At 37.2% G+C, this 20,561-nt stretch overlaps 1 protein-coding gene across 4 annotated transcripts in view; it reads right to left on the bottom strand.

Annotated features, from left to right (window-relative positions):
- Positions 1–14,459: 14,459 nt before the first annotated feature.
- Positions 14,460–20,561, bottom strand: part of SYT14 (synaptotagmin 14) — an 80,655-nt gene continuing 74,553 nt past the window's right edge. For all 4 annotated transcript variants that reach the window (XM_079329726.1, XM_079329727.1, XM_079329724.1 and 1 more), the window contains one exon: positions 14,460–16,530. In XM_079329726.1, the coding sequence (XP_079185852.1) occupies positions 16,217–16,530 (314 nt within the window). In that variant the 3' untranslated portion in view covers positions 14,460–16,216. The remainder of the gene's footprint in view (positions 16,531–20,561) is intronic.

The raw sequence follows: 20,561 nt of genomic DNA, 5'->3' as shown, positions 1-20,561 counted from the left end.
AATTATTCAGTTGAATCATTTTTGTCATTGCAATGAAATTGCAGTATGAACTCTAAAATAAAATTTAGATCTCATGTTAAATCTCTCAAGTATTTTTTGGCTCCAGCTTAGCTGCTGTTCATGATAATGAATTGAACATTCATTTCCTTCCCATGTCTACTTCTTGACACATTTCTGCTCACCATCCCTCTCAGTTACACATGCTCTCTGACTTTCACAAAAGGAGGAAAAGACTTTCCTCTCTCTGCTTCCAAGGGCCAGACAGTGCCAGCCCAGTTCCCATTGAGCAGTTCCTCAAGCTCACCTCGCTCCATGAATAGTTTCACTGAGCACAGTGGGACTGCTCAGCCCGAAAAAAGCTGGCACAACCTGGCTCCAGAAGGAAGAGCCAATCAGCCCAAAGATAAAAAACAAGCTCACAGCAATGGTGCAGGGCACAGCTCCGAGAGGCACCAGCCCAACTTGGGGACAGCCAGAAGAAGGTGCCAAATTTCTGTTACATCCCAGAAGTTTGCACAAGGTTGCTGGAGGATTACACAAAACTCTAAGGGAGACTCTGGCAATTCTGAGCTTGGGTAATAATTATTGTGAGCTTGGGAAATACATCCTAAGTTGTCTTAAATAGGAATGCATTGCAGCCTCTGAAGGATTTATCATTTTAACAGAGAAATCCCAACAGCTAAAAATCTGGATGCTGAGAAATGTACCATTCAATTACAAAGCAAATTATATGGGTCTCCTATGTGTGGTTCTGCTCTCAAAAAGCATCAGCAGCTTCCTACTGCTTTACAGCCATGAGAGCAATTCCTTTACTTAGAGAAGCACACAGTAAATCAGGAATTAAAGGTCCTCAAGAAAAATATCTCAGCAGCAAATCCAGATCTGAGAAGCACAAAAGGAGTTAAAAACCAGCAGAGCACAGCCAACAGTTAAGAAATATGTTGGTAGAAGTTATTCTGGGAGCCAGTGGGTTGCAGTAAGTTAAACTGTGTACTATATTTGTTGTCTGAAATTATTCCAAAAGGAAAATTATTCCAAGGGAGAAGGATAAATATCCTGGAATAATCCAAACCAAAAATCAAATATAAAGAATAATATTTAATTGGACTCCAAGTCCATGTCATCTTGAAGGAATTAACCACTTGCCCAGGTTTTGCTGTCTGTTTGTTTCTAAGGACTGAGTCTGGAGAGGAAAGCACTAGGGGAATGCAGGGAATCTCAGACAGGGCACTAAAATTGAGTTAGTTACTCAGTTTACATACTGTGTATGTTTTTAAATAAAGTCAATTTTTGCCTTCCAAAATCTAATCCCAGTAATACAGAACACAGACCGTGCTTCAAAGTATGCTTGTACAAAGGAAATACTCTCTTTAATAGAAGCCCAAAGTTAAATATATAAATTTTAATGAAGATTTTGGAATTGAGGTTCACTCTCAGGCCCACTATACTCTGTAGCAGGGCACTGGTTGGCCTCAGTATGATTCACCCAGTACCCTTGAGCCATTACACACACAGAGGTGTAAATGCTACACCTTGTAGTAATTCCAGAGCTCCTGGAGATACTTGGTATGTCAGGACCTTCTGTCAGTGTGCTGGGAACTACACACCCACTATGAGCTTTAAGTGAAAATTAAATGCATACTTAAAGAAGGTACAAATAAACCATGATCTCTGCCAGTTTAGCAAGAATTTTGCTTTAACAGGTAGCATTACAAAATCACTGCTGCTCTGGGGGGCTGTCCTGATGCAAGGCAGCAGAATGCATCTGGCATTTCAAGTCCTATATTGAAAAATTTAAGCACTCATATGAAGTTTGACTCGCATTTTCTTTAATCTCTGAAGTAAATGCCTTCATAGGCATTTTAAAGGGACTTCTCTGATTCAGCTGATAAACTATCCTGTACTAAATACGGTTTAAAATAACAAAATTCACCCTCCTCTGTGCACACAGTAACTTACATTTGGGCTTCAGCTGGCTGACACAATTCTTTTCACTCAGAGAGCTTCAAAGGCAAACAATTCTAGTATCTGCAAGGCATCAATTTTCCCTCATGTTTAGGCTGCCAAGGACTTTTGTAGTCATGCCCCTTTTTCCAACAATTAGCTATATTTAGAAATAAATATGTGTAACAAATCCAGAAGAACTTATGGATATGGATATACCTATCTATAGAAAACAACAAGTTTGGAGACTTTCTTCTATATATTTAGAAATAAATATGTGTAACAAATCCAGAAGAACTTATGGATATGGATATACCTATCTATAGAAAACAACAAGTTTGGAGACTTTCTTCTCATCCAGCCTAACTGAAGAGCTTAATAAATTTGTTTGATATTATTCTGCAAACCAGCAGATTTTTTGAGACTAAAAAACAGGAAAGAAATCCCCAATTAGTTGAATCTAATGTAATTCAAGTTAGTTAAGGATTTCTTTACTTGTTTAGTGGTTATTTCCCAATACTGATGTGAAGGTTATTACTAAAATACATGGGCCAGCTACTCCTCCTACAGGTCAACACACTGAGATACTTCATTGATAAAAAAATGGTTCTGGTGTCTCAGAAGGTGGCATATTTTTTTTCAATGCCCCAGCCTGATTACAGGCAGCAAATTATTTCTGGAGGCAAAGCAGAATTTTCTGCTGCCCCTTGCAGAAGAGAAGACACCTTGATCTCAATTGTTTGTATTCATTAAAGATCCTCTAACACATTTCATAACAGTAGGTCCTTTAACCCCAAGGCTTTGGCCAATTTCCAACTCAATTACTGTCTACCTGAACATTCTCCCATTAAATTAGGATTGATGGATTTGTCTCCTCCCTTAAACTGGTGAGCAGATGTGGCTTGAACTGTGAAGAGCTTTCTAGGCTTCATCTTCAAACTGGTTGATTTCAGGGTTAGGTTAGAAACATCAATACTCACCTGACCAGGACTATATACCAAAATTAGTACTTGTTTACATTTCAAAATTATGTAATTAATTATTATGAAAGGCACAACTCCACACTGCATCAAGAAAACAAACCAGAAAAGATCATGTACTCTAAATTTGCTGGGAAATCCATTGGCAAATGGAGTTAGTGGACACAAGTGAAGGCTGAAGATCTAACTGCAGACAACCACGATGAGTTAACATTGCTCCAGATCCACCCCTGGCATAAACAAAAACATTCCTAGTTCTGGTACAAGGCAGAAATATTTGTCATCCAGTGGTTACATGACTATAAGTTAATTGAATCACTTTACAGCTTTTGTTCTTTGATGGCAGCATTTGCTGGGGATGCTTAATTTGGTTTGTCCAGAATGACAGAGAACAGTTGAAGTGCATTCTGTATTTCAGGCTCTTGACACAGTCAATCTTACCCCACGTGTCTGCCCACTGAGAAAGCTTTCAGTGAAATGTTCTGCATAATTAGAGAGGGTGGGATATGCACTCAGAGAACAACTCCTTGAAATATTTCTGGCAATGAACATTTTGCCTAAGGGTGGATCACTCCATTCCAGGAAAAGCCAAGAAGGGAGCAGAACAGGTCTGTGAGATGTGCAATGGTTTGGGTACCAGCACCCTTGGATCTTCACAGGTTGTCTGGAAACATCTGCTCCTGATTTACCTTCAGTAATTACTCTCTCTCAGCTTCCTAGTGGTGCTGATGCTCCCAGGTGGTCACACTCAACCACTCTCCTCCCAAAAGGCTCCTCAGGTCCAAGCAATCCTTCTACAGCTCTTGTGTCAGATGGCAAGGGCAACCTATGACCTTGGAGGGGGTCCTGCTGTGGGGGTGTATTCTGGGTGGAAGTGAGGGGAATAAAAGAGGGAATGTTGTTGGAGATTTAGGAGAACCCCCAAAATAACATCAACTGTATTAAAAGGACACAATTTTAAAATAGGACATTTTTTAATTGATTTTTTTAAAGGATGAATTATTATACTAGAAACAAGTAGCGATTTCTGTTCCATCAAAATGACTCTCTGGGGTTATAAAAGGATTTAGATCCTGCACCTATGGATTTAACTTTTTAACAACTTTTACAAGCTTTTTTTTTTCAAAGTAAGATGAAAAGTGTTTGGTTATATTCCAAGAGGTAACAGTCAGCAGTGTAAAATGCTTCCATGCTCAGAACAGCTTCCTCAGGTAGTGATTTCCACGTTGTATTTAGCTGAGATAAGCACAGATTGCCAGAGAAGGACAGCTCAGCTCCAGCTGTGCACTTCCAGCCCCCTCCCTGTGCTGGCACTCATTTAGGTTCCAATTCAGACACATCAAGGAGCTGATCTCACTGAAAACTAAAAAAGTCTTTTTAGGTTTTATCCTGATCCTTCAGTGACTTGCTGATAGTAAGCGTAACTGAAAGACTGCAGAACTGGAGTGTTCAGCAAATATATTTGGCATGTTTCAGCATAAACAGAAAAGCATTCTCCTGGATATAATACCAGGGGCTGCAATTTCTATATAGTAATGCTTTACAAAGTATTTCATACTATCTCTCAAAGATACACATCAGTTCCACTGATTAATTTACTAGTACGACCGGTCATCTGCTGCCTGGATATATCAATGATGTGGTAGAAAAAGGGAATTTTAGCAATGAGAATAAGAATGGCAGTGCTGTGGGTGACAGTACTTTGTATTCCCTGGCAAGCCCCATGTGAAGAAGTTCAGTAAAAAACCCAGATGAGGAGACACAGACTCCATCAGAAGTGTCTGCTTGGCTGCATGGTGACAGATGGCAAAGGCTGAATGGTTAATGCCATTTCTCAGCCTACTGGCCTGCCTCGTGCTCCCAAGTGTTTTATTTGGTCTCAGGAAACTGCAGCAAGCATGTGAGATGATTTGCCACTGAGGCTTACAAAGATCCAGCTACATATTCATAACCTTTAGCCTAGCTGACTGATTTGGAGCTTTATCAAACAGCTGATTATGTGGCTTTTCCTTTTCATGCCTATTTTTTAAAAATATAAATATGAATGAATTCTGCATTCTGTATCTCCCTGATTTCCTAAGAATGCCAGACATTTTCTGGTGAAGGCATTAATTAGCAAAGGCTTGTGTGGCTGATGTTTTAGTCCATTGGTACTTTAGGTCTCTGCAGATGAAAATGCTGTGGTATCAGGGGAAATGTGTACTTAACTCTATCAGCAAATGGAGTCCAACTCTGGTCTCCTTTGGCATGCTTAAACCTGTTCCTTTTCTGAACTTTTGAGCCACTGCAACAAGAACAGATATCACAGGTTATAACTTTAGATTTGATGACTATTATCTCTTACATCCACATTCATTACATTTGTAAAGCTCAGTTGGCCTGATATTCTGAATTTCTGTTTGCAGTTAGTCTTTAATTGCAAACAGTGGGCATGGTGATTGATTTCCCTTATCACAGTTCTTGAAACCAGGACTTTCTCAGACAGGAATGGAGGATGAAGTTTTCTTACTTCACGCTAACAAAATTAAAAGCAGAATATAATTTTCACATAATGCAATGAAATAATATGAAAGGCTATGAGGGGAAATTTTATTCTGTCTCTAAAATATACATATTAGTTCAACATGATCTTACACGATTTGACAAGAGGATTTTCATTATTAATAAGATGAAATGTAAGGCTTCTAATTAAGCAGAAAACAAACCAGTGTAAACGACACTCAGAACACACAAACCTATTAGATTTTAAATTTAATAATAAATCATTTATCTAAAGCCCAGCTGATTTGTTGCATGATGTTACTCAATGAGGGCTTGTTTCATTTCTGCAATTTTTCTTCCTTCTATCCTTACTATTCTTATTCCAAAACAACAGCAAGTTTAGGTTTTGAATCCCTAAGCTGAAATGCAGCTACTCAATATGATTATCAAGTAACAAAATGCCATAGCAAGAGTCTCATTCATTTGGGAGGGCTAATTTACAAGTAAAATGAAATGTCTAATATGAACAGTACAGTAAATTAGAACTGCACTGTTGGACTGTAAAAACAAAATACTAGAGAAAAAACCCTAAAAATTTCATATGGAAAAATGTTAAATATCCCTTGCCCACAGGAACCTTCAGAACCAAGTAGTGACTTCCAAAGGATTTTAAATACTATCTAATACAGAATTTGCCACATGAAGACAATTACTCAGAGAAAACCTTTGACAGGTAAAGGAGTATCTGCCTAAAAGTGATGTAACTTGGCTCTACCTGTCTGAAGTAATTACTGTTTCATAACAAACTAATTACCAACTATGAGCATTACACATAATTCTGCTCAGTTACTAGTATGAAACATGGTACCTCAAGGTATCTCACATGCAGCTGAAGCTCTGTAGTAACCCTTTGTTCTTTGATCTTTGAGTAGAAAATTGCTGTTCATAATTGGTGACCAACTATCAATCAACAGATTATATTTCACTTATTCTGCCACGTTTTCATAGCTTCACAAACCCTCATTTTAAAGTGAATATTTTTCATTTTATCACCTGCTTATATAATCTAGACATCCCTGGGTTGCTATTGTTTTCTGACACACAGTGATACCAAAGGTCTTGCAACATCTTCTAGAGAATATGGTCACAAATGCTCCATTGAAGTTTTCTCAAACACCAAATATGAAGCCATCTGCACATGGAGTGCCACATTATTTTTAGCTGTACAGCTTTTGGAAAATGCTAGCCTTAAAGCAGAAAGTACCATTTTATCTTACTTGCAGGAGTTCTAGGATTTGCACAGATGGTGATGGTCCAGAGAGTCAGGATCATAAGGCAAAGAAATGCACCCCTCTCTCCATTTTAACCTGGTAAAAGTCACTGGCCTATGCTCCTTTCATCTGCAGAAATGGGAAGAAATGATAAAAGCTTTTTATACTTTCCACATTTAGGATAGGAAAAAATGCTTAAATTGTTCTAACAATTCTTTTTTCATGCATGCTAGTAGGTATTAAAATGTACATATATTCAGACATCTCCTAAAGCTGAGCTGCCATGAAAGCCCAGAAAGCTTTTTTTTTTTTCCTAATAGGTATCACAAAAATCATGAGAGGATAGTACAGAAGATCTAAGTTGGGGCACAGTAAAATTATCATTGTTACTTACAGCAAGTGTTCTTATATGTTTAAATCAAACCTCAATTATTTCATCCTACTTATTCTTTAGAAAGCAGAAGTCAAGCATCAATGTGTTAGATGAGATCTTTTCTGAGAAAAATGCATCAGGGACAAAGAAGCAAAGAATAACAGATGACCCCAGAAGGAAACTGTATAAAGTCAAACAGAATGATCACCTGAGTGTCTTTATTTGCCAGTATACACATCATATTTGTTAGAACATTGTCACACTGGTTAATTTAAAGTTCTCTAAGCAGAAGGTTCATGACATCAACAAAGAGGGTGGGGAACAGAAAGGGAATTGGGGAAACTTAGAAAATTTGTAAACAGAGCCAAAATGTGTGTAAGGGCTAGGATTACCTTGCCAAAATTAAAAATATTTTTTCTTTAATGTAGACAGCAGTTTCAATGGTTGACCAAGCATTACTATCTTCTGAACAGTGAAGTCTGTTTTTGTTTACAAGGTAATGAATTCCAAAGGAAAGTGACAACAACAGGTTTTAAAAGTGATTTTTCCTTTTTTTTTTTTTCAAATACTTTCCAGCAATTAAATTCACATGCAAAAAGCTGTTTTCACGTACAGAAAATACTTTGAAATATCCAAAGTCCTCAAACTGACAAAAATACATTTCACAGAGATAGAGTAAACAAAATACAAATCCACAGCTGCAAAGTTTCAGATATGCAAAATGACTATTTTAATGTTGTGACACATCCAAGGTTTGAAAATATACTATAGCATGTTTCAATCAAACTAGCATGGGATTGAAGTTACCTGTGCTGTACAGGTAAATATAACTAAAACCAGCTGGTGGCATTCTGGCTCTCCCCAGAACAGGAATGGGATGTGTATGCTGAAAGTCCAGGGGTTTTTTACAGAAAGAGAACTGACAACATTAAACTGATCTTGCACACTGGGAACCCTCAAGATTAATATACAGTAGCACAAAAATGATAAAAGTAGTTTTTTGCTAGGTAATAAGAAAGAAAACAAAACAACAAGTATCTGACAACACACAACTGGAGATACTGTAGATGCAAGGTGACACTTAATTATAAATCCCTCTGGGGATTCAGAGTCTGACACACCATGTGCAGATCTGCACATTCATTGCCAGAGCTCCTGCTTTCACCTGATGTGGACTGAAATGCCATGAAACCTATGTCTTCATCTGGATTATAATGACAGCTTCAAAGAAAGTTCTCAGGCTTTAATAAGCTGCATAAACAGCTGCAAACAGTCATTTGCTCTAATTATGTTACTGTCAAAATGTAAAAAAAAAAAACAAAAAAAAAAAAGGGATTTTTTAGGGGAATTTTAATTACTACTGATTCAATTTAAAAAAGGAACAAAAAACAAAAGCAGCTCAAGGAATACTGAAAATCTGCATGAATTCAGTCACAGGTATTAGTTAAGGGCACCCAAGGTTCTGTGCAGAAATTAAATTACGAAAAAAACAAACTCAAGAAAGGAAATGAGCACTGATACTTCATCTCCAAAACATTTAGCAAAAATGACTTTTTTTATTTTTTAGTGCATATAATTAGGAGCATGGTTGATAACACAACTGCAGTGTATTCATTTTCTATAATCTCTGACTAATATATAAAAATAATTCTATGACTTCTGAGACAAACAGGACTTGCAAATATAACCTATTCCCATTAAAACTGTGCTTGGTGTCTTAGATGTTTAAGGCTATACATGCATTGAAATTTAAGGAATTTCAGGTTGAAACAGTAGTTGAAAACTGTGTTATATTACAGAAGTTGTACAATGAAGGGACACTGGTACATATGATGCAGCATCAGTCTGTTCCTGTGAGACCAGCATACACCAGATAATTATTGTACAACATCAGGACTTCAGACACAGGAAAGCCAAATCTGTTCTCAAAGTAGCACACTTCAGATATAGGTATAACATGGTAAACCAAGCTAATCTGACAGCACTTACTGATATTTTTGTTTGTGATAGGATTTTGATTAAAATGCACCAAGAAACACAACCCAAACACTTTGCTACTAGTACAACAATGCACATCCAGTCAGAAAAGAGGTATTTGGAATTCTCAGCTGGGAGTAACATTTACAGAAGCCTATTTTGTATTTGTTAACAGAGATCCATCATATCATTTTTGTCTTTAAGTAATTGCAAGTCCAAACATTATTTACCCAAATAATTAGAAACAGGCTTGGTTCTTTGGTTAACACCATGTGACTTACATCAGACACAGGAATCAATTAAGAATAAACAGCCACATGAGGAAGTTTTTTGAATGGGGGTTGGGGTGGGGGCGAGGAAGGAAAGGGGAAAATTTCAAATTCAAAGAAATGCATTGTGTTAAACTGAACTGCCCTTTGAAACCTCCTGGACTAGGAATAATCAGTTTAAGACATCTCTTCAGTTGCAGTGACATTGCTTACACACCATAACTTCAGTTTCTCTACATATGAAATTTTATACAAAAGAAGGAAGGCACCGAGTGCATCGGTGACATACAGGCAGTATAAAAGTATGCAAGAAAATGCTACATACTGTATATTTCATACCTTTTAGAAATGTGGTGAATGTGTGCTATCTCTATGCAACATAATGCTTCACAAATCCAACTCCTTATATCCCAATGAAAGAATGAATTAAAATGTGAAACACATTTTAACAATCTTGCTGGTAACAGCACAAATCAATATTTGTATTCACTAAGATCAGTTATTAGCTTATAGTCACCAGAAAAACAAGTTCAAAATCACTGAAGATCAAGGGAACTATAATCTAAAACTATACTTTGGGACAGAGCCAGCAGCCTTTACTCATGACAGATGTCCCACTAAGAATGGAGAGGAGGCTCAGTTTTACCACTGTTATTCATGTTAATAGTGCCTTTCTCTGAGACATCCCCAGGAATAGATGGAAGTGCTTACAGGGAAAGGTCCTACACAGCATGAAAGACATCTGGTTAAACCAGGACCTGAGTAAAAGGCAGAAGGTTCAGGCCCTTAGTCATTATATTAGCACTTTTGATTGCGTTAACAGTGATATAGCTTGCTCATAGAGCATTTAATTTCACATTGTTAAATCATCTTATATAAAAATAGGTAAGAAAGCTCTGTAAGAAAGTATATATACTATATAAGGAGAAATCTCTCCTTAAAAAAAGCAAATAAAGGGAAAAATTGAATAAAAGATTTCACTAATTACACATTGTTATGAAAATCACATTAAAAACATTTATCGTAAACGAAACAGTACTGAGCACTAATGAACCTTCTGGTTTACTGGAAAGGACAGCAAACTAGCTGTATAGTAAAAAAAGATCATTGCTCTATCTCCTTTTTTGTAAATATTCCCTAATACATTCAACTACTTAGAAATTTTCTTAAAATGTCATAATAAGCCATTTGCAAAACTGACAATCAAAACTGGTTCAAAGCCCTGCTCCTTGCTTGTACTATGGCCTAGAGATTGCATCTCAAAGCTAGGATAATGCTTCCAGTTAATTCTGCAAGTTCATTCAAATTCACACTCTGGAAATAAACCAAAAGTTAAAAAGCAATCTACTTTAGACGCTCAGCATGCAGTCAGTGTCCACAGGGTTTGCAAAACACAGAAAAAAAAATTATATTGATACAATGGGCAAGACTCTTGTCCTCAGATACAAGAGAGAAAAGGATGACATTAATTACATCCCTGAATGTCCATGAGGTATTCCTTCAGTGGTATGGTATTACTGCTCCTGCTCTCCTGAGTACAGCCTTTATGCCATCTCAACCAGAAGATGCTTCCAAGGAAATGAATTAATCATTCTTGCTATATGACAGCTTTGCCCTTTTTTCTGGGCAGAGCTGCCTCCTGATCTTCATTCCTACAGGAGCAGTACCACCCACGTTCCTGACTCCTGGCACATTCCTCTGCATAAGGACCATGTTTCTATATTGATCCAGCATAAGTCTGAACAGCAAAACTTGATCCAGCAAAACCTGATCCAGCATGTACCAGGCCCATCCATTACTTCAGTCACACCACATAAGAACTTAGCTTGCCAGCACTAATAATTGTGCCATATTCAGGTAGACATAATATAAGCAGATACTGGTGCATAAGATTTCTGCATAGTTTGCAGAAAGGAAGAAACCCTGCTTTAATTTAAGGAGGGGCAGTGATAAGTTCTTAAGGCTAAACTAATCCATGACACTGTAGGTCAGTTGGCACTCGCCCCACTCACCCAAGGCAAATAAAAAACCATCCACCCTCTGCAAAATACACTGGTTAGAAGCCACACAATGTCCACAGAGACCAGCACTGCTCTGAATGCATGAACTCCACAACTAACAAGTCACAGTTTGTCTGAGCAGGGCCCTCCAAGGGCCACAAGGTTCCAAGAGAAGAATATGAGTCACTGTTGCAGCTGCTAAGGAAGCCATCTCTTATTTTAATGCTCTTGTTCTCAGATGACATCTCTTCAATGGGTATTGGTGATTTCACTGACAAGGAAATGTTCCTGTGACTTTTTCCTCAAGAACTACCATCAGAACAAAGTAGTCTGAAATCCAGCTGTGATGTACTACAAAACCTAGCAGTTGAGTTAAAGACCAAAAAACCAGAACATTCTTGATGGCTCCTTCTAACTAAACACTGTTGAATATTCCAGGTAAAATGATCAAGATGTTTAGGGATTGCTTTAACATTTTTAATCATAAATTTTAAAAATATTTCAAAAGCTTAGGAAAATAATAAAAAAAATAGATAATCAACAAATAACAGGTTTGTGACAGTATCTGGATGTTTGGGTTTTTGCCTCCATTTATAAGTGAAATAATATTTGACTGTGTTGCAGATGCTAGGCTGTAACACCCCTCTATCCTACCAATTCTATTGCTCTTCACACCTTCAGGCTGAGATCTGCTCTCCTCTTGAAGCCTGTGGGCTCCTCACACTGACATTAACGGCAGGCAGGCATGCACCATGCATCAGTGGAAAAATTAAAAGGATTTTTTAACTGTTGTTGAGAATTCAGCTTCAGAAGGAAGTCAGTCTGCCTTACAAACAAGTGACAAGACTGATTTTAAAGACTGCTATAAACAGGACAGCTTTTTTCCTCCAGAAAAGTGTCATAAGTAGAGGGCTCAATACAACTCTGAGTTCAATAAAGGGCATTCTGTTATTAGTTTCAGGTTGGAACAGCTCAGGCCAAAAGGCCTCCTCTCAAACCTCATTCCCTGATCTCACCCCAGACTTTTTGTTAGAATTGGCATGTGTAAGAGTGATTTGTACTCAATTCCTACATGAAAATGTCTCCCTCAAAGAAGTTTTCTTCTTCTGGTTTGCTGTATTAAAACTGATGGTTTGTATTTCAGAAATCTTTGGGAGTTGGAGAGGTCAAATAAATTTTGCACCAGTATCTTAAACCTTACACAGGCAGCTTTTCAGGGCCATGGGGAGTTTGCAGGAGTGAGCCATTGGGGAGAAGAGAGAATAAATCAAGAACACAAACACAAATTTTAAACAACAAAAGGATTGCTCCAGAGGTGTGAAAATGGGAAGGTATTGATACTGACACTGTACCTGCCATCAAAAGTAATTGCAAAAATTTACAGGTAAAAATATTTCCAACAGTAAATGCCATAAAATCTTTTCAGCTCAAGCATTTTCTAAATTGATAACAATGTTTAGCTCCCACAAAAGCACATATCTTCATTCCAAGGACTCCCTAAATTTCCAAATCTAATGAGTTTAGTGGACTTTCATTCCATTTAGAAATTGTGTCATTTTTCTCCCACAGTAGAGCTTAAACCTTAAAAAACCAAAACCAAACAGATCATATACAGAAAGGATGCAATACTTCCAAGAACAGAGTCTGTAGGAATATCACTGTACTACAATTATTTAAGGCTACACTGACAGGAAACAGATTCAATTCAAGATCTGCAATTTCTACATCATTTGCTGGCACACAGAAAAGTAATTAATTTAAAACATTTTTTCAAGTACTTATTGTACTTCTGAACAAGTCAAACAAGTCAAACAACAAAAAGCTATGAAAATAACACAGCCAACTCTGGGGAAAATACAAGTGCCTCTAATTTTTCACTGATACTTTGTTGTTCAGCAATTCTGTTCTGTGCTTAAGACCTAACTGAATGCACAAAACTGTGTGTGCAAGCCCTTATGTAGGGTTTAAAAAACCCACAATAGCTGAAAGCAGATTTCAAATACAAAGGTGTAAGTTTGCATAAGCAATGAAGAACAAAATTACAAACAAATCAAATAGTAAGAATAGATTCTAGGAAGAAAAAACCCAACATGACAGCTATTGCTACTACAATTAACTCATAAAAATCCCAAGATGAATCCAATTATTGGTGTGACTGGTTTTGCATGGCAAATCCACATTCTACTGCAATCAAAATTAAACATTCATTTCCAACCTTTACACATTCAGTTCCTAGCCTTTGTACAGTATAAATCCAAGTAAACCAATCCTTCTTCTGTGAAGCACAGACTGGTCCCAGACACTTTAGGTAAAGTCCTAGAGAGAGATTCCTCTTCTCAAAATGAGCCCAACACAGACACTGCTGTGTCTAAATTAAGAATTCAGTGCCTTAGAAATCTAAATGTTGAAATGCAAAGCTGAAGCAATGCAACTCACAAACAGAAACCCAAATCATGACACACTTTAGTTTAGCTCTGTAAGAGGTTATTTGCTGCACCTTCCAAACTGACTTCTTCATTTGTTCAGTGATGATGTTAAGTATGTTCTCCACTGGAATTACCTGACCCAGTTCTTGCTGTTCAATATTGTACATTATTTTAAATAGCAAAACATGTACAAAGAGACAACCATCAAGAGACAATTTTCAGTTTTAGGAAAGAGCATCTAAATATCCACAAACAGAATAGATAAAACCACTTCCACATCCAGAGAAAAGCTGCTTTACAACAGCTTCTACGCCATTGCTTATATTATATGGAAAGCTGAAAAGATTGTGAAAATCTGAGCACTTTCCTTATGCATATAAAATTAATGCTGATTTTGTATTAAATTCTACACTCAACATTACATTTCTAAAACTGGACTAACAAAATGACTGAGAGAGACAACCTGCATTGTATTACTGCAAAACTATTCCCGTTGAAAGAAAGTTTTTGCATTATTTATATTTAGTAAATAAAGCTTCTGTAAATGAAGCAGCAGCACAATATCAAGAGGAAGAAAACAAAACCAAAGGCCTGTAATAATGTTTAAATCTTTAAATCAACAAAAACTGAAAGCCCGGCTCTGCAAATAAATCCTTCAAAAGACACCAAATAAACCAAGAAGTGGAATTATAAAATCCTTTAAAAAGGACTTAATGAAATTGTTAAATAGTGTGAGAATTTGAGAACCATGTGAAATATCTTTATTACAGCATATGCACCATCACCAGTCTCACTGTACCTGACTGTATACCTAAAGCCAGGATTGTTCAAAGGTATTATAAAGGAATTCAAGAGGAACACATCTGTCCTAATGAGCACACTTTAGTCTAAACACCAATTGTCTCAACAAAATCCAACACTTTACTCTTCTACCCACCAAGTGCTACAACAGTCATTGAGGTCTCATATTAGTAAGACATCACCATAATTTATAAGAAGAAAGAAACTGCTTTCTTTACAGGAACAATTAAAAATAAACAAAACTTGTAATAATAGGCAAAAATTAATATTTAAAATGGAAAGCTTTTAAAAAATACTTTTACTCAGTAATGCATCATTTTAGCAATATGAATTAGATTTAGCAGTCAATAAATTAGTATAAGTCCAGATAAAGGCTTTGGGACAAATAGGAACCTCAGAAGCACTGATATTTCCCCAATTTTGGTGGATGCCACGAGTGTTTATCTGGTGATAAACAGCAGCCTCTCAACTGCATCATTAGAAATCCGTGTTTCCCAACCTGAACACAAGCAAAGCAAACTTCTATTTTGTGTGTGAACATTTGTTCAATTGCTGGCAAATCACTAGGGAAAAAAACCTACCAATGTTCTCTTCTTCAAGAAGAAAGGTAAAAACTCCTGGTCTGCTCTCTACTAGCAATAAACAGCAAATGGTAATGCCTAAAACAGCTCACAAGAGACCTGAATGGATACCTGTTTCAAGCAAAGCCATAGTATTCTTCATTCATTCAGAGTAGTTAAACTGCTGACACTTCCTTCACAGTCTTTCAACCAAACTTCCAACTGCTGACATTTTAAAGAAACCTGTATCAATTTGTTTAATGAAAATATATTTTAGTAAAGTCGTGCTCTATGAGCTTCCTACATTGGAATACATGAATAGAGGAAGTGCTTTCAACAGAAAGTTACATAGTTTTACAGTACAACCTGTCTAAGGAGTTTTGGAAGGGACCAAACTAATGATCTGGTCTCTTTGGATTAGGCAGAAGTACAGGCAAGAGGGAAACCCCCAATTTTTGCCATATATAGAGCTCGTTCCTGTCACAGATTGAAGAAACATTAGTTTGATGTCAAAGTTCACCTGATGCCCAAATGCTAGTATTTTTTAAACCAACTGCATATTAAAAAATGAAAACTAACTTTACCAAACTCCTGGAAAGAAACTCAGTGCAAAACAACAGTATATTTCTATTTGCTATATTATTAAGTGTTCTTTTGCTAGTGGTTTTTCTTCTTTTTTTGCTTTTGCTTTACAGACCATTAACTTTTTTCCCGAAGTGCAAACTATTGACCTTTAATCTGAATGCAGGCAGGTCAGAAGCTACAGTATTAAAGCAATACAAAAGGTACACAAGGAGGAGCTTACATCAATTTGGAGAACCTCGCACAAAATGTTTCTGAATTGAAAACCACAAAAACAAACCCAAACAAATACAGCATCAGGTGGATGGGGAAGGGACCACTATCGTATCTGTGTACAGCAAGGCTCCTCTGACACCAAGAAGTTCATGACACCAAGTGAAGATCCTATGTTAAATCCCACCATTTTGCAGGTTGTGCATCCCTGGTGATGGAATGTTGACCGCAGTTTCCATTTTTCACTCCCACAAGGCATCTGCTGATTGCGACCAGGGGTGATCACCGTCCTGGGAGAACAAGCTCCCTCAGAACCACGGCTGCACCTTCTACCATCCCTTAGGATTCCAGTAAAGTATGCCACCTACAGACTTGCTGTCCCTTGGATTCCTTCATTTCAGTCCAGTGGTTGAGCTCGTCTTCTCCCGAGCTGTTGAGCCCTAGGGAAATCCAGCCGATCATCTCTTTCCGCTTCATGCTGCGCTTGTTGTACACGGAGAGGATGAGCGTCACGTCCGAGAGCTGGAACAGGGCCACCTGGAACACGAAGGTCTCCTTGTACACTGGGTTCGGCTGCCCTCGGCGGATGGAGGTTTTGCACTTGGACATCTCCTGCCCCATCGAGTTCAGCAGCGTTAACTTCACGTAGGTGTCTGCAAGAAAGTCACATTGTGGAGTGTCAGGTACCGCGGAATTAAAGGTTTGGAAGATGTTTGTTTACAAAGAACAAGGATGGCTGGACACAGCTTAGTTTAGACACGTGGAGAGATGACAAGTAAACAAAATGCTACAAACACACTAACAATGAACTAGCTCCAGTACTGGAGTTAAGTTAGAGGTATACCTCATAATCCTCTTCCCACTGACACCCCTTGTTTAAACTAAACAAAACTTAAATTGCATTAACACTTAGCAAGCTCCAACTAGCCACAACACTGTAAAGCATACCACTGAAATTTCAAAGAATATGCATAAATGAAATGCAATTAATAAAGGCCATTAATGAAGAGGAAAAGAAAATGATGTCAATATGCAGCGATGATATCAAAACAGCCAGGGAAAAAAGCTTAAGAATAATCTCTGCATGGATGTGGTTCTCATTTTGGGTTTTTCAGTTTTATTTATTTTGAAAACCAAAACGCAGCAAAGCGCATTCAAGGATGTCAGTTTACACAATACAAAAAACCCTATTATTTTCTAGATCCATGAATGAATACAATTACTGCATGCTTAAAGAAAAGCAAGTTTTTGCATAATTTGAGATGATTGTTCAAAGAGTAGCTTGTATGGTGCTTTTAAGCATTCACTTAAGAAGCTGATGTAAGTAATGTAGTTCTCACACATTATGTGTTAGCATTTGGGTATAAACCCTTATTTTTAAATGCCTGTTTTTATTGGACCAAAAGCACCAAACCATGCTCCTGCAGAAGGATGCACATTTCATGAAGTTAACTAATTACAGAAAATATAAAATTGTACAAATCAATCTTGTATTTAATTTTTACTCATGTCTTTTCATATTAATGGATAATATCAATTAAAGGTTGGAGTTTATGTTAAAAAAAATTGAGTATTTTCACTTTACAGGTACACTGAAACCCCAACATCCATAATCAGAGATAAATGCAACTCTTGCATTAGAGAATGCCACAAAAAATAAACATACACTTTTATAAACTGGTATGGTAGGCAGCTGTGGATATTTTACTGCTGGCAGGTTTCTTTTGCATGAAAAAGACAACATCCAATTAACTTCTACAGGAACTCACCTCGGATTATATAAACCTGTCCACCTATCAAGTGTTTTAGACAACAGAACAGTCCGTCTGAGAACAGGGGGTGGAAAGCAGTAAAAGAAATAATGACCAGATGTCAATAGTTGGGTGAGAGAGGATCAAAGGTTAAAGTTTAAAAGGAAACACTATTTACTGGAGTGGAAGAACATGAAATCTTAGCAGCACAGATCAGAAAAAGGACTGAACAAAAGGATTGCTAGGTAAAATCTAATGAAATGAAAATTTTGTGCAGTTTTTGTGTAATCTTTAACAAAAATTACATTGCTTACATAATGGGTCATCTTAGGACTAATAGATACTGGATTCTAAGCCACACTTACCATAGCAAGAATCATGCAAATGATTAAGTTATAGCAGATTGGGTAAAAATCATTATATCCTGATCAAACTTACGCTTTTTCATGCAAACTCCAGCATATTTATAAAAACTGCACATTAAAGTATTTAAACTTCATATATTAAAAGCAATAAAATGAAAAGTCATTGAACTGAAAATCAAGCTGGTTTTGCCCTTAGCTTTTCTATTTACTGATATTTGATCATAGTGCTTCAGTTCTTGAGTAGGAATGAACTGGAGCACAAGAATGACTGATGTAATCTCTAAAAAGAGCTGAGGGACACATATCTGAAATTCAGCAATGGGTCTCTATGTAGGATGTAAAGATCTTGCTTATTAAAATCCACATATTTATGGTTTTCATGCATGTGTGCATGCATACACACATGCATTTAAGATGCAAAAGCTTATACCCTGTTTCAACTAAACCTTAATGAAAACTGAGAAGCATCTTTTTCTCAGACAAAATATTAACTGTCACACATAGAAACAAAGATCCACTGTTACTGCTGCAGGATTTAGCCTATTTGCCTGGACTCAATTGCTAAATGAGCTACTATGTAACATAAATATGCAATCGAGGAGCATGTACTAGCCAGAAGTAGAAATTTAGTGTTCAGTTCATATTTGCTGTAGAAATACTTCACAAAAATTTCTAAGTTCCCAAGTGCTAGACTACAGAAATGTGGGAAAGAGTAAATGCTTCCATTTCCATCCCAGTTCCACAACACATGAATGAAAACTGAGCTGCTCATATACTTTGCACCCTTCTCAGGATTTTGGACCATGATAGTCCAAACAACAAATGTGACCAGGACATTTCCTCATCATCATCATCATCATCCCTACAGGCCTTAGTTTTCATTTTGTGGAAATGATGGCACAGATTGAGGCTGGCAGATGCCCACAATGTATTCAGCAGGAGTTAGGAAACTGCAGTGGCAGGGACCTGGATCTAGGAGTTTGAAAGGTGCCATCACTGCTGGGGGAAGGGGATAGGGATGGCACAAAACAGCCCAAAGGAGAAATCTGGATTCCACAACGTTCTGTGCATAGTTTTACCAGACACAGAAATTTCCTTAGTTTCCAGCTTTCCAGAAACAACAGAACTCTGAACCCACATTTGCCTAAACAGAACTGGACTATTGTTATTGCAAATATCAAATCTTCCCCCCATCCTGCACAGGGACAAAAGGCAACATGGAAGGTTAGACAGAATATGGTTTTACAGGACACTGTGCCATGTTCTGTGTTCCTTTCTTACAATCTGAAACAGATTTTTACACTCACAACTGTTAGCTACACAGCATGGGCCCACTGAGCACATTTTGGGAACTAACATACTAGGGAATGAGCATCTCTGTTTGGCCACCTCTGAGATTCCAGAAAGATAAGATGAGGTTTTGCTCTAAGGGAACACATGGTGTCTTCTCTCCCTTTCATTTCTTCTCACACCCCAGTGTCCTTGGACCTCTTTGGCTTTCCCCATCACTGTCTATCTATTCTGTCTCCAAATAGGTGACTCTGGGGCAGCTACCCAAGTATATAAAAGCATTAGAGATTCATCTATCACCTTCCTTCTCTGGCCATGTTAACAAAGCCTGGCTCTGTCAGTGTGAAAAGTATAGAGAAAACAAAGCAGAGTAAGGTGAGGCAATTATGAATAGAATAAACATGGACCAAGAAAATGAGAAAGAGGAGAGAGCATCAGTATCAAGTCTGGCTTACTTCCTAAACTCTGAAGATGAAGTGAGACATGCACACCACTCACAAAATGTTGGCAGCCTAATACATAATCCAGTAGCAGATAATCTCCTAGTGCCATACTAATCTGGGGCTTAAAAAACAGAAAAAGCAGCTAAAACCTGAGCCTCCAGACAAAATCAAAAAGAACAGATAGGTATTTCTTATTAACACTTACATAAATCAGACACACCATCTTAAAAAAAACAATAAAAAATAAATTTTTAAGAAGTTTGTTACTGATCTTTGTCAAGCTATGTCAAAAACCTAAAGACAAAAATAACATTCTCTGCTGGTGACATTCCATCCGGTTCCACTTAAGAAGTATGTAAAGTTCACAGATATTTCAGACATGTATTTTTGAATAAATGCTTGAAGACACAATTCAAGTCCTTTCTGGTAGTGAACATTCCTCCTGTACAGTAAATATGCCAAAGGCCTCAAGTGGTTTCTCCTTGTCTTTACTGACATTCCCAAATTACATATATTACCACATATATACAGGCACACCAGCAATTAAAGAACTGCAGTATCAACCCCTCTAGGAACAGCAATAACTGTTCAGAATGTTTATATTAATATTAACTGGCATGTACTTTTTCTTTAAACACTGACTTTTTTTATTCTTGGCCTGTGATGTGAGGCATTAGTAATTTAGCAATTAATCATTATGATAAAGGTAATTTATTAGTCAGTCATCATGAAAAATTAAAACAGGCTTGTCAACTTACAATTAATATTTTGAATTTTAGATTTTTGCTATTTCCCAACTGACTAGAAATATAAAACATGAAACAGATTAGTTGAT

Source organism: Erithacus rubecula, assembly GCF_903797595.1.
Source record: "Erithacus rubecula genome assembly, chromosome: 2".
NCBI lineage: Eukaryota > Metazoa > Chordata > Aves > Passeriformes > Muscicapidae > Erithacus > Erithacus rubecula.
This window is presented reverse-complemented; position numbering and strand designations above follow the sequence as displayed.